The following is a 13371-nucleotide window of genomic DNA, read 5'->3' on the forward strand; positions in this document are numbered from 1 at the left end:
CGGCGGGGCGGCGGGGCGGCGGGGCGGCGGGGCGGCGGGGCGGCGGGGCGGGAGCTGCGGGCGTCCCAGGGTGTCCCGAGCTCGGACTCTGGAGGTGTGGACCGTGAGTGCGGCCTGCAGCTCTGGCAGCGCGGCCTGGGGAGCGGAGTCCGCAGGTCTCCGGGGCAGACTGGGAGCGCGAGGCGGCTGGAAGCCGGCGACACCGCAGATCCTCCGCGAGGCGGGCGGAGCGGGGCGCGGCGGCTCACCGGGGCGGGGGCGGGCCAGCCGGGCAGCCACACCCGGGGCACGCTCTCGTGTCCAGCTGAAACGCGGGCGGCCAGACGTGGGGGCGAGGCTCGGGCGGTAGAGCGCCCGCCGAGAAACAACTACTCAGGTTCCTACCACGGTCTCAGACCAAAACAAGCCTCAGCTAAAAAACCACCAGGGGAAGATATTCACTGCAGGCCTGAGACACGAGGCACACCTCTCTGAGCTGGAGCGCCGGCGGCCGGCCCGGGATGAAAGGCCCTGGCTGCTTTGGGCTCCGGGCCGCCGGTGGAAAGCCGGGCTTGGGATGGGAGCCAGCGCCAGGACGTTCGTTCTCTCTACACCACCTTCTGCCAAAACCTCCGTCCCAAAGAACTGCGCTCACTGCCCGCGCCGCCTCGGGGTCACCTTTATAACAGCAGCTGAACAATTGGTGATTCCCACTTCCAGAACCGCAAGCATTTCAAAAGAAAGGGTCTGGGGGCGTGGCCACCCGAAGAGGCGTGGTCCAGAGCTGGGGCGAGGCTTGTGGGGCGTGGCCCAAGGTTGGGGGCGTGTCTGAGCGCAGGGCGTGGCTCGTGGTCCACCTGTAGAGGCGTGGCCCAACACTGGGGGCGTGCCCCACCTGTAGAGGCATGGCCCAACACTGGGGGCGTGCCCCACCTGTAGAGGCGGGGCCCAACACTGGGGGCGTGCCCCACCTGTAGAGGCGGGGCCCAACACTGGGGGCGTGCCCCCAGAGCGGGGGCGTGGCCCACCTGTAGAGGCGGGGCCCAACACTGGGGGCGTGCCCCCAGAGCGGGGGCGTGGCCCACCTGTAGAGGCGTGGCCCAACGCTGGGGGCGTGCCCCGAGCGGGGGCGTGGCCACCTGAAGAGGCGTGGCTCCGCGGTGGGAGGACATTTGCCCAGCATGTGAGGCCCTGGGTTTTACCTCCAACACAACAAAGTAACTAAATGAATGACACCCTGTTTTAAAAGTTGCCTGGCTGCTGGGCGCCCGCCGGTGGCTCGCGCCTGCAACCCCAGCTACAGGAGGCTGAGCTCTGAAGACCGTAGTTCCAAGCCAGCCTGACATTCCTGGCAGGAAAGTCCCTGAGACTTTTATGTCCAATTAGCCACCAAAAAGCTGGAAAGTGGTAAAGTGGCAGCTTTGGACACAAAGGCTTAGGGACAGTGCCCTGGCCCCGAGTTCAATCCCCAACACTGGAACACGCACCCCTGCACGCGCGCGCACACACACACATAGAGTGCATGACTATGAGTTGATTTACAAGCAGAAGAAATAAAGCATTCTTTTTTCATGCATTTTACTGACTTTTATTTTATAAAAACATGTAAGGAGTTAAGATTACAGCTTACACCTGGAATCCTAGCTACTCAGAGGCTGAAATCATGCAGCCAATTGCAATTCCAGGCCTGCCCGGACGAAAAGTGGATGAGAGTCAGATCTCAATCAATTAGAAGCTGAATATCTAAGTAGGGAACTTAAAAAAAAAAAAAAAAGGAAAGAAAAATCTTTCAGACCAGGTGAGAAATTCCTTCCTCAAACCTTGTCACGATGTCAGCCCCTGGGTGCTCTGCTGTCTGAGTTGGAGACATAAAAGTAAAATATAGCCGGGGTGGTGGCTCACCCCTGTCATCCTAGCTACTCAGCTAGCTACAAAGGAGGCTGAGATGTGAGGATCACAGTTCAAAGCCAGCCCGGGCAGGAAAGTCCGTGAACCTCTTATCTCCAGTAAACCACCAGAAAATGAAGTGGCACTGTGGCTCAAGTGGTAGAGCGCTCACCTTGAGCTAAAGAGCTGAGGGACAGCACCCAGGCCCAGAGGTCAAGCCCCACGACCGACAAAATAAATAAATAACATAAAGAGTAATAAATAATGCCAGGCACCAGTGGCTCATACATCTCATCCTAGCAACTCAAGGGGCTGAGAGCTGAGGACGGTGGTTCAAAGCCAGCTGGGGCAGATAAACCCAGGCAGAGATTCTTACCTCCAATTAACCAGCAAAAAGCCACACCTGGAGGTGTGGCTCAAGTGGTAGTGCACTAGTCTTGAGAAGAAAGGCCAAACAAGAGCACAAGGCCTTGAGTTCAAGGCCCAGTTCAGGCACAAAAATGAACAGGGTGTGCTGGCAGGAGTCTATCTTTGTCAGTTTGTGGAAACAGTCAATAGGAATGGTCCCATCCTGGCCAGCCAAGACGAAAAGCAAGACCTACTGGAGGCATACTGGAAACAGAAGTGGTGGCATAGCTCAATGGTAGAGCGCCTGCTGGGCAAACGCAGGGTCCCGGTTCAAACCAGCATTGCCAATAGCAGAACGCCGTGTTTGCGCCAGGCCCTGGCCTGCGGCTTCGGGCGGGGCGCAGGCTGCGTGTGGGCGTCGCGGTGGGCAGCCCGGGCGGCCATCACCCTACCCAGAAGCATGGCAGCATTTTTTGCAAAGAAAACTGGACAAATAACTACATAGAGATGAGCTTTTAAAAGTGGGTGAAGGCCAAAGCGGGGCCTCGCCGCAGACTCCCCGCGGGCTGCGGCTAGAGGCCCTCCCGCCTGTGGAACTGGCTGAAGTGGCCGTCCCGCCCCAGGAACTTGCCCGACAGCATCTCCTGCTCGTCCTCCTCCCGCGCCTGCTTCAGCTCCTCCTTGGCCTGGATGGCGTCCATCTCTCTCTCTGGACCCTGGAGGAAGAAGCCAAGGCAAGTGTATGCTCACAGGGGATCGAGGGAGTGTCCGGAGTCAATCTGGGGGCTGGGAAGGTGGTTCAGTGGTGGAGCGCTCGCCTGGCATGCATGCAGCCCTGGGTTCGAGTCCTCAGCACCACATAAGTGAAAAACAAAGCCTGTGGTTCAGCCTGTGGTAGAGCACTAGCCTTGAGCAAAAAGTAGCTCAGGGACAGTGCCCAGGCCCTGAGTTCAAGCCTCAGGACTGGCCAAAAAAACCCAAAAAACTGCCTCTACCTTCCAGAAGCTTCCATACTAACCTGAGGTAAAGTGAATATGTGGCCCTAAAGATTAGAAGACCCTAATCCATAGGCTGGAAGTCTGGACATGCCACCCTCTGTGGGGAAAAGTCCTGGCAAACTGGGAGCCAGTGGCCCTAGCTCTTCAGGAGGCTGAGATCTGAGGATGACAGTCTGAGGCCAGCCCAGGCAGAAAAGCCCCTGCGAGACTTCTCTCCAAGTAATCACTCAAAACCACACTGTTATCATTATTCTACTTTACTATTAACTATTATCGTTAATCTATTATTGTAAAGCTATTATTGTTAATATTGTTAACAAATGAGAACTTTGTAAGGCAGGAAAAAGCCCAGCATCTGGAAGGCTGGGTGGGACGGTGACCCAGCTTCTCCCATGATAACATACTCATCTCTCCTGAAATAACAAGGGGACTACAGCCCAAAAGTGCCCAGAACGGCTTCACTCAGGAGCGCCCAAACCAAATGCACAGAGGCGGGCACGCGCCCTCTATAAGTGTTGCTGCGTGCCCTAAAATAGGAAGGAATCTGAAAGAGGAAATGCTCATGCTTCCTGCTGAGGTTTAAATCAGTGGCCCCCAGAGGCCAGCGAGCAACAGGCTGGAACTCCAGCAAGAGGCTCCTGAGAGGCACCGGGCCCTGCCAGAGGCCAGCCTCACCGGGCGCTGGTGGCTCACGCCTGTAATCCTAGCTACTCAGGAGGCTGAGATCTGAGGATCGCGGTTCAAAGCCAGCCCGGGCAGGAGAGACCGTGAGACTCCTATCTCCAATAAACCACCAGAAAACCGGAAGTGGCGCTGAAGCTCAAGTGGTAGGCAGCGCCCAGGCCCAGAGTTCAGGCCCCACGGCCGACAAAAAAAAAGAGGCCAGCCTCGCCGGGCACCAGTGGCCACGTCTGAACTCTCAGCTACAGGAGGCTGACATCTGAGGGTCACAGTTCAAAGTCAACCTGGGCAGGAGTCTGTGAGATCATTTTTTGTTTTTTGGTTGGACATGGGTCTTGAACTCTGGACCTAGGTGCTGTCTCTCAGCTCTTCAGCTCAAGGCTAGCGCTCTACCACTTGAGCCACAGTGCCACTTCTGCCTTTTTTTTCTGCTTATGTGGTGCTGAGGAATCGAACCCATGGCCTAAAGCATGCAAGGCAAGCGCTCTACCACTGAGCCACCTTCCCAGACCCCATGAGATTCTTATCCCCAACAAACCACCAGAAAATTGGAGATGTCACTGTGGCTGGAAGAGGCAGAGCACTAGACTTTGAGCCAAAGAGCTCAGGGACAGAGCCCAGGCCCTGAGTTCTAGGCCCAGGACCAACAAAAAGGAAAAATGAGGCGGGACCTGGCAGGAGGAGATTGGGGGCATGGCCTCCAGGGACTCCACCTCTCTCTCCCTCTGCTTGGCCACATTCCCCCATGACAGGGCCCAGAGGCGGAAGCCTCCACGTGGCGACCTGTTCCCGTTCTTATGGGGGGCTGGTGTGAAGACCGGGTGGGGGGCGACGTGGGCCTACCTTGGTCTCACCCCAGGTGGCCTTGCCGAACTTCACCGCATAGTCTTCATCATCAGTGATCAGGAAGTTATCAAAAATGGTTCCAGATCTCACCTGCAGGGAAGGGCGGGCACTCGGTGCTGTGCTCCGTGCAGGGCGCTGGCATGGACCTGCTGCACACAGTGGGTGGCTGCGATCCTGTCATGCTCACCTCCGTGGCTGGGGTGGTGGTTGACTTTGTTTAGCTCGGGGTGGAGCCAGTGGTTGGCTCTCCTTGGACGGCAGTGGGACTGAAGCCCCTGGTTAAGGCCCCAGCACCCAATCAAACACGGGCGTGAGATATCGCCAGTGCCACCAGGTGCAGGTGCGCACACCTGTAATCCCAGCTGAGCTGTAAGGATCATGATTTGGAACCAGGCCAGAAAGTCCCCAATTAAACAGCAAAGAGCCACAGGGGGAGCTCTGGCTCTGGTGGTAAAGCGCCAGCTTTGAGCAAAATACCTCACGGACAACAACACCCAGGTCCTAAGTTTAAGTCCAGGATCAAGACCAACGCCAGTGCCGGTGGCTCACGCTTGTCATCCCAGCTACTCAAGAGATCTAAGGATCACGGTTCAAAGCCAGGCTGGGCAGGAAAGTCCATGATACCCTTATCTCCCATTAACCACCAGAAAACCAGAAGTGGCGCTGTGGCTCAAGTGGTAGAGTGCCAACCTTGAGCTGAGGAGCTGAGGGACAGCGCCCAGGCCCGGAGTTCAGGCCCCACAATTGATTGGGGGGTGGGGGGAGGTAAAAAAGACCCTGTGTCAAACAGCAAGTCGAGTGTGGAGCACACCTATCACCTCAGCCAAATGAGGCAGAGGTGGGAGGATCCTGGTCCCAGACCCATCCCAGGCAAGGCAAGAGTGTGAGGCTGATCTGAAAAACAAGGAAAGCAAAAAGGGCTGGAGGGGGGCCTGGCCCAATGGTAGAGTTCAAATCCCAGTACTGCCGAGGGGGGGGGGGGGGAGAGAGAGAGAGAGAGAGAGAGAGAGAGAGAGGGAGGGGAGGACAGCAGCATGGCGGCGGGGGCTGGGGGCGGAGGCTGCGCAGTGTGCAGTGCCCGTCACCTGCCAAAGCTCCAGGCCGATGGCGCCGATGTTCTCGAACTCCAAGAGGTCCTGCTGCAGCAGGTAGCTGGCCGACTGCATCTTCTTGTGGAGCCACACATCCCGATCGATGCCTTCGGCCCTCAGGCCGTCCTGCAGCGGGGGCCGCGGGGTGAGGGGCCGGGCCGGGCGAGGGCGCCCCAATCCCAGGGAAAGGGGGGGGGGCGCACCTGGTACGGAGGCTTCTGCAGCATGGCCGCCTGCCAGTCCCCGTCCAACTCGCTGTTCCAGTCGCTCGGCGCGCTGGCGTCCAGGAAGTGCTGCTCCCAGTCCTGCCACCAACGGGGAGGCCAGGGCCAGGGGCCCAGCGGAGGGGGACATGGGGACAGAGCTGGGGGCCACCTCCCCCCCCCGCAGGACAGCTAGGACCCACGCGGCTGAGGACGGGGAGGACGCAACATGCCACCCAGTTACACACACACACACACACACACACACACACACACACGGCACACTGCATGGTGGGGTCCCCTAAAAAGTCACGGGTGGCACCTGCGGCTCCCGCCTGACACCCCAGCTACTCAGGAGGCTGAGATCTGAGGAGCCCGGTTCAAAGCCAGCCTGGCCAGGAAAGTGCCTGTGAAACTTTTATTTTTGGTTGGTCATGGGTCTTGAACTCTGGGCCTGGGCGCTGTCCCTCAGCTCTTCAGCTCAAGGCGAGCGCTCTACCACTTGAGCCACGGTGCCACTTCTGGTTTTCTGGTGGTTCATTGGAGATAAGAGTCCCATGGACTTTCCTGGCTGGGCTGGCTTTGAACCGTGATCCTGGGATCTCAGCCTCCTGAGTAGCTGGGATGACAGGCGGGAGCCACCGCCCGGACCTGTGAAACTCCTAAGGATCCACTACAAAAGCCAGAGGAGAGCTGCGGCTCAAGTGGTAGAGCACCAGTCTTGAGCTAAAAGATCTCAGGGACAACGCCCAGGCCTTGAGTTCATGTCCCAGGACCAGCGCACAAGTATGTGTGTGTGTGCCTATGTGTATGTGCTTGCGCACACGCAGTCACATATATGTACAGCATGTTGGCGTGTGCGCATGCGTGTGTATAAATGCGGGGGGGGGGGGCTCTGTGGTAAATTCTCTGCTCAGAAGGACAAAACCCTGGAGTTCAAACTCCAGCACTGCCAAAGACCAATGTTACAAAAACAACTCTCTCCAAGGTAGACATCTGGGAGCGGTGTGCGCGGCCTGAGACCCGGGGCTGCGCGGCCTGAGACCCGGGGCTGCGCGGCCTGAGACCCGGGGCTGCGCGGCCTGAGACCCGGGGCTGCGCGGCCTGAGACCCGGGGCTGTGCGGCTGTGTGCGGGGTGTGTGCACCAAGCTCAGGCTCGCCCCGAGCGCGGGGTCCGCCTACCTGCGCTGTGGCTCCGCGTGCCCGGGCCGGACCCCTGGCCTGGGCCTCGGCCTTCTCCGCGTTCTTCAGGGAGGTCAGCTGCCAGTCGTACTCGACGCTGCCGGACTCGATGGCCTGGCCGTCGATCCTCACCTCGTAGGTGAGGTCGGGCCGCAGGACCAGCGTGTAGAGGTGCGTGAAGGCGTCCACCTGAGGCCATGACAGACGCCGTCTCAGGGCGGCTCCACGAGCAGCCGGCACCGGCGGGGCCGTCTTTAGTCCCGGCTCCTCAGAAGGCTGAGAGCTGAGGGTTGCGCTTTCAAGGTCAGCCTGGGCAGGGGCTGCTACATGTGCTACTAAAAAGGTGGTGCTGGGCTCCAGGTGGCAGCGTTAAGTGGAGACAGCACCTCAGCCCTGAGTTCAAGCCTCAGGACAGGCACACAAAAACAGCTCTCCAGCTAGGTATGGGGACTCAAGCCTGTAATCCCGGCTACTCAGGAGGCTGGGGGCTGAGGATCATGATTGAAGTCAGCGGGCGCAGACACACCTGAGACTGCCCCTCCAATCAGGCAGTGAGCAGCCGGGGAGGGAAGGAGGATGGAGGGAGGGAGGGAGGGGGGAGGGGGGGAGGGAGGGAGGGAGGAGGGGGGGAGGGAGGCAACGTACACCCACAGGCTGGTTTGCTAGAGGGTTTTCTTACCTTACACCGGATGTGTTTCTTGTTTGAGTGATACTGGTTCTTGAAATATAAAATGACGTGAACCGTCTTGATATCAAATCCACAAATGTCGGGTCCTGCAGGAGACGCCAGGGCCGCTCAGAGCCCCCACAATGAAGGAGCCATGCCCGCTCCAGCGCCCCATCCATCACCGGGGAGCCGGCTGCCCAGGGAAGCTGGCGCAGGAAGGTCTGCAGGCGGAGGCCGGCCCGGCAGCACAGGAGAACTCAGAGAAAGGGAAGCGGCCGGGCGCGGCAGCTCCCGCCTGCCATCCTCACTACTCAGGAGGCTGAGATCTGAGGATCACAGTTCAAAGCCAGCCCAGGCAGGAAAGTCCACAATTAAACCACCAGAAAACAGGAAGTGGCGCTGTGGCCCAAGGGGTAGAGCACTCGCCTTGAGCAAAACAACCACCACCACCACCAACACAGGAAAGAGCAGAGCGTGTCTCCGCTGAATCCACCTCTGCGGACTCCGCCTCTGACCCGAGCAGGATGCGCAGCGCGGCGGTGCGCGGCGGGTGTTTGAGGCCGGGCTGCGGTGCTTCAAACCACTTCCTCAGGCACAGGGCTCAAAGCTTCCTCCCCTTTCAAAGTGGCTGCCAGCCAGGACGCAGGGCTCACGCCACGCGTGAGACCTGAGGATTATGGTTCAAGGCCAGCCCAGGCAGGAAAGTCCATGAGACTCTGATCTCCAATGAACCACCAGAAAAACCAAGCGGCGCTGTGGCTCAAGTGGTAGAGCGCTCACCTTGAGCTGAAGAGCTGAGGGACAGCGCCCAGGCCCAGAGTTCAAGCGCGCGCGCGCACACACACACACACACACACACACAGAAATATGTAGCATCCTACCTAAGCAAGTGTAATATATAATTAATATTAGATATCTACTGCCACAGAAATAACAACAATGCTGTGTTGGGCGTCAGCTCATAGGTGAATGTCACTGTCACTCAGCAGTGCAGTGGCCCGGGGGTGGGGCTCCAGGCCCCCATTTCAAAGCTCAGTGCAGGCCAATTCCCAGGGGGATACATACAGCTACACGTGGAAGGAAAAACACGGGGAAGAGTCCTGCGGACCACCCGCACGCGGACAGCAAAGGCCTTGAACGCACAATTCCTCACATCTGAGTTATCTGTGTGTGTGTGTGTGTGTGTGTGTGTGTGTGTGTGTGTGTGTGTGTGTGTGGCGCGCGCGCGCGCACGCCCATCCTAGGACTTGAACGCAGGCCCTTGGAGCCATTCTTGAGCTTTTTCACTCAGTACTGGTACTCTTACCACTTGAGCCACAGTTCTACTTGTGGCATTTTGGTGGCTCATTGGAGACTTTCCTGCCCTGGCTGGCTTCAAACTGCGAGCCTCCAATCTCAGCCTCCCGAGTAGCCAAGTGTGGAGCCCTGGCAATCGGAATCTTCCTGATCATCGTGTGGATGTTCACTCACTGTCCAGGCGGGGCCCTGCCGCAGTGGCAGGAGTGTGGGCCGGAATGCCTGAGACTTGACTTCCAGTCCCACAGCCAAAGCAGAACCCACAAAGCTGTCAGAGCCAGGCACAGTGGCCCGAGCCAGCAATGCCAGCTTCTCGGGAGGCAGAGGTCAGAGTACCGTGGTTTGAAGCCAGCTTAGACAAGAAAAAAGCTTGCAAGATGCCATCTCCACCGATGGCGGGGTGAGGTGACCCCCCTGCCCCCCAATGCCGGCTTACACTGCTGCGCTCGATGGCCCGGGCCCGCCACCCCGGAGACTCAGGGAAGCAGAAATGGGGGACTGCAGTCCAAGCATAAAGGGAGACCTCCTCCCAAGGGAGGAGCCTCCTCTGAGTTGTGCTATGGCCCCAAATGAAAACAGGCAACAAAGATTAGTGGGGGGCAGCTGGGGGAGGAAGGGAGATAGTGGGGGGGGGGGCAGGCCCAGCGCTCACCGAACATGACGTAGTAGGGGGACCTGGCGTTGAGGTTCCTCTGGTCCAGGTCGGCGGGGAAGATCTTCACGTAGCCCCCACCGCAGTCCATCTTCTGCTCGTGCTTCACCGTGTACTGCACCACCAGCGTCTTGCCCTTGCTGCTGAACGGCTTGAAGCGGGCGGAGATGGCGTAGAAGCGGCCGTTCTGCGTGGTCTGCAGCCCTTCCGAGGGAGAGTGCGCGTGACTGAGTGCAAGGGGTGTTGCCCTGGGTTCCCAGAGGACCCCCCCTCTGCCCCCAGTAACGCGATCTGCCCCCAATCTAGTGCCGGTGGTGCTCGAGGCCGGCGCTCCTGCCACAGGGCGGGGCTCCCACGCTGGACCCACAGCCCCTGCAATGGTTGGGTTTTGCCAGTCCTGGGGCTCAAACTCTGGGCCTGGGCGCTGTCCCTGAGCCTCTTTGTGCTCAAGGCTGGTGCTCTCCCACCTGAGCCACAGCACTACTCCTTGGTTTCTGGTGGCGTGAGCCACGGTGCCCAGCCTGGGTTGTTGTTGAGAGGGACCTACTTAGGCTAGACTTCCTATCCATGCCAGTTCTCAGTGAGAAGAGGTTCTGAGAACTTTCCTGCCCAGGCCAGCACTAAAGTGCGACCCTCCTCCTTTCAGCCTCCGAGTAGCTTAGGTTTACAGGAGTGAGCTACCAGCGTCGGCTTTCTTTGTGCCAGAGATGACACCCAAGGACTTAAGTGTGCTGAGCACTGACTTTATCTAGGCCACAGTCCCAGCCCATCACTCATATGTATTTAATATAGCCATACTGCTGCCTGGCGCCAGTGGCTCACATCTGTTATCCTAGCTACTCAGGAGGCTGAGATCTGAGGATCATGGTTCAAAGCCGGCCTGGGCAGGAAAGTTGCCATGAGACTCATCTCCAATGAACAACACAAAAACTGGAAATGGTGCAGTAGCTCAAGTGTTAAAGCACCAGCTTTGAGCACAAGGACAGCACCCAGGCCCTGAGTTCAAGCCCACAACCAAAGATAATAATAATATATGTATGTATAACTATATTGCTAATGTTAACGCCTTAAACCTTATATATTATCAAAGTAATGCATATTAATATATTAATGTATAATTACGTACTTATGTTAAAATACTAAGTTACATTGTACTTTTAACTATGTAAGTACATATATGATTATGCTAAAATATTAGATTAACATAATACAACTATATTAATATTCAATACATACTTATATACCATATATATGCTCCCCCACTTAATTCCCATTCTTTTTTCTACTTGAGTTTTACAGATAAGGCGTATGGACCGGCCTCAGACCACAATCCTCCCATGCTCACCACTTGAGTGGCTGGAATTACAGATGTGGACCACAGCACCTGTCTGTTTTTTGGGGGTTCAGTTGTGGGGCCTGAACTCTGGGCCTGAGCGCTGTCCTTCAGCTCTTCAGCTCAAGGCTGGCGCTGTACCACTTGAGCCATAGCACCACTTCCAGGTTTCTGGTGATTTATTGGAATTAAGTCTCACGGATGTTCCTGCCTAGGCTGGCTTTGAACCTCAATCCTCAGATCTCAGCCTCCTGAGTAGCTAGGATGGCAGTGTGAGCCATGGATGCCTGGCTTGGGATTTGCTGTTGGTGCTGGAGACAGAACCCAGCTGTTGTGGATGCCAGCAAGGCTCTCCCACTGTACCACACCCTAATCCTCAAAGCCCCTGAGTTATTATGCTAGTGCTAGGTTCTGAACTTAGGATCCTGTACTCTCGCTTGGCTTTTTTGCTCAAGGCTGGCACTCTACCACTCAACCCACACCTCCACTTGAGACTTTTTGGTGGTTAGAGATAGAGTGTATCATGGACTTTCTTGCCCAGGCTGGCTTTAAACCTTGATGCTCAGCCTCCTAAGTAGCTGGGATTACAGGTATGAGTCTCGATGCCCTTCTTGTGCGAGAGTTTGTGAAAACTGGCATCTGAGTCATTCCTGTGGGAACCTACCCTACGCCATCATGTATGAACTGGGCATTTTGACGTCATTTGTTGGCAGCGTCAGGATTTGAACTCAGACTCTTGGACTTGCTCAGTGGGCGCTCTTCACCTGAGCCACTCTCCCTGGGACCTTGGCATTTGGCATTTATGTCTCCAGGGTCTGGCACTCCTCTTGTACTGCTTGCCCCGTCCGTCCTTTCCTGGGCCTTGACCTTGGCCCAGTCCAGCACAGGGGTTCCAGCTCCAGTCGGGGTTCCAGCTCCAGTCCGGCTCCCCGGGGGAAGGCAATGCTGAAGAGCCCTCATGTCTTCCATGCCCCACCCCCGGAGGCAAAAGAAGAATCTGCACCGATGTGGACGCAGTGCCAAGCTCTCCTGGCTTCAGTGCTGAAGAAATGAATGAACTGGGCAGGGGTGTGGTTTTATGCATGTGACTTGAGGGTGTTTTTGGTGCTGGTCTTCAGGCTTGAACTCAGGGCCTGGGCACTGTCCCTTGGCTCTTTTGCTCAAGGTTGATGCTATACCACTCCATTACTGGCTGGTTTTGGTGGGCTCATTGTAGCTAAGAGTCTCACAGCCTTTCCCGCCCGGGGTTGGCTTCGAACTGCGATCCTCAGATCTCAGCTCCTGAGTAGTTAGGATGACAGGTGTGGGCCGCGCCGGTGCCCGGACGCAGGAGGGGCCAGGCTGTCCTTGAACTCATGAGCCTCCTCTGCCAGCCTGCTCAGCCAGGCTGGATCGAGCTTGATTTTTTTTCCCCCCACCAACTACTTGGGTCAAGAAATGGCTTACAAAGCAGTGCTCGCTCCACCCAAAGCCAGGAGTGCGGGCCTGGGGTGCCAGGGATTAACACACGCGAGATGGCGGGCCCCCGGTGCCCTCGGCCGTGACCTTGGCCCAGCCCAGCCCAGGGCCCCCGAGTCCGAGACGGGCGAGGCCGGGCGTTCCTTTCGACGTGGAGCCCGCGGTCGGCAAAGCTCGACGGCGGCCGAGCTTGGCTTCAACGGGGCGAGGCGCCTGCGCCTTCGCGTGCGCATGCGCGTGGTGCGCGCGCGCGCCCGGGCGGCGTGCGCGCCCCCGCCCCCCACCAACCTTTGTCCTTCTCCTTATGACCATAAAACTTCCCCGACGAGACGGTGAAGTGCCCGAAGTTGGAGTCGTTGGTGGACTGCACCCAGCGGTTCCTCCAGCGCTCTGCGGGCGGGAACGACACGCGTCACCGCGGGGGCGCCGCCCGCGGCGGGGCCCCCGCGCCCGCGGCCCCGCGCCGCCCGTCACCTCCGTCCAGGAACTCCTCCCGGAAATAGACGGTGGCCAGCACCACCCGCAGCGCGCACACGGCGCAGAGCGCGGCCACGCGAGCCGCAACCATGGCCGCGCGCGTCGCTCCTCCCCCGCGGCCGCCGCGCTCCCAGCGGTCTGAGCCCCGCGCCGCGCCCAGCCTGGCCGACCTCAAACTACAACTCCCGTCACGCCTCGCGATTGTGACCTGAGGCCGCCGTGCATCCCGAGCGCGGTGTACGCCGGGAACCAGCGGGAACTACCACTCCCGT

At 58.2% G+C, this 13371-nt stretch overlaps 1 protein-coding gene across 3 annotated transcripts; it reads right to left on the reverse strand.

The window, feature by feature from the left end:
- Nucleotides 1–2296: 2296 nt before the first annotated feature.
- On the reverse strand, nucleotides 2297–13209 carry Calr3 (calreticulin 3). Of its 3 annotated transcripts, XM_042670616.1 has the most exons (9): nucleotides 13097–13209; nucleotides 12911–13012; nucleotides 9832–10035; nucleotides 7896–7990; nucleotides 7217–7405; nucleotides 6034–6135; nucleotides 5825–5956; nucleotides 4737–4829; nucleotides 2297–2930 (listed from the first exon to the last, which is right to left on the reverse strand). In XM_042670616.1, the coding sequence occupies exons 1-9, from the start codon at nucleotides 13188–13190 to the stop codon at nucleotides 2787–2789; spliced, it is 1155 nt and encodes a 384-aa protein (XP_042526550.1). In that variant the 5' UTR covers nucleotides 13191–13209; the 3' UTR covers nucleotides 2297–2786. The 3 variants fall into 3 exon arrangements, with proteins under 3 accessions (XP_042526550.1, XP_042526549.1, XP_042526551.1); XM_042670615.1 differs by lacking the exons at nucleotides 12911–13012; nucleotides 13097–13209 and adding an exon at nucleotides 11929–12718; XM_042670617.1 differs by lacking the exons at nucleotides 12911–13012; nucleotides 13097–13209 and adding an exon at nucleotides 11829–11915.
- Nucleotides 13210–13371: the final 162 nt, after the last annotated feature.

This window comes from Dipodomys spectabilis, unplaced genomic scaffold, assembly GCF_019054845.1.
Source record: "Dipodomys spectabilis isolate Male_0828 unplaced genomic scaffold, ASM1905484v1 ptg000573l, whole genome shotgun sequence".
In the NCBI taxonomy this organism is placed as follows: Eukaryota; Metazoa; Chordata; class Mammalia; order Rodentia; family Heteromyidae; genus Dipodomys; species Dipodomys spectabilis.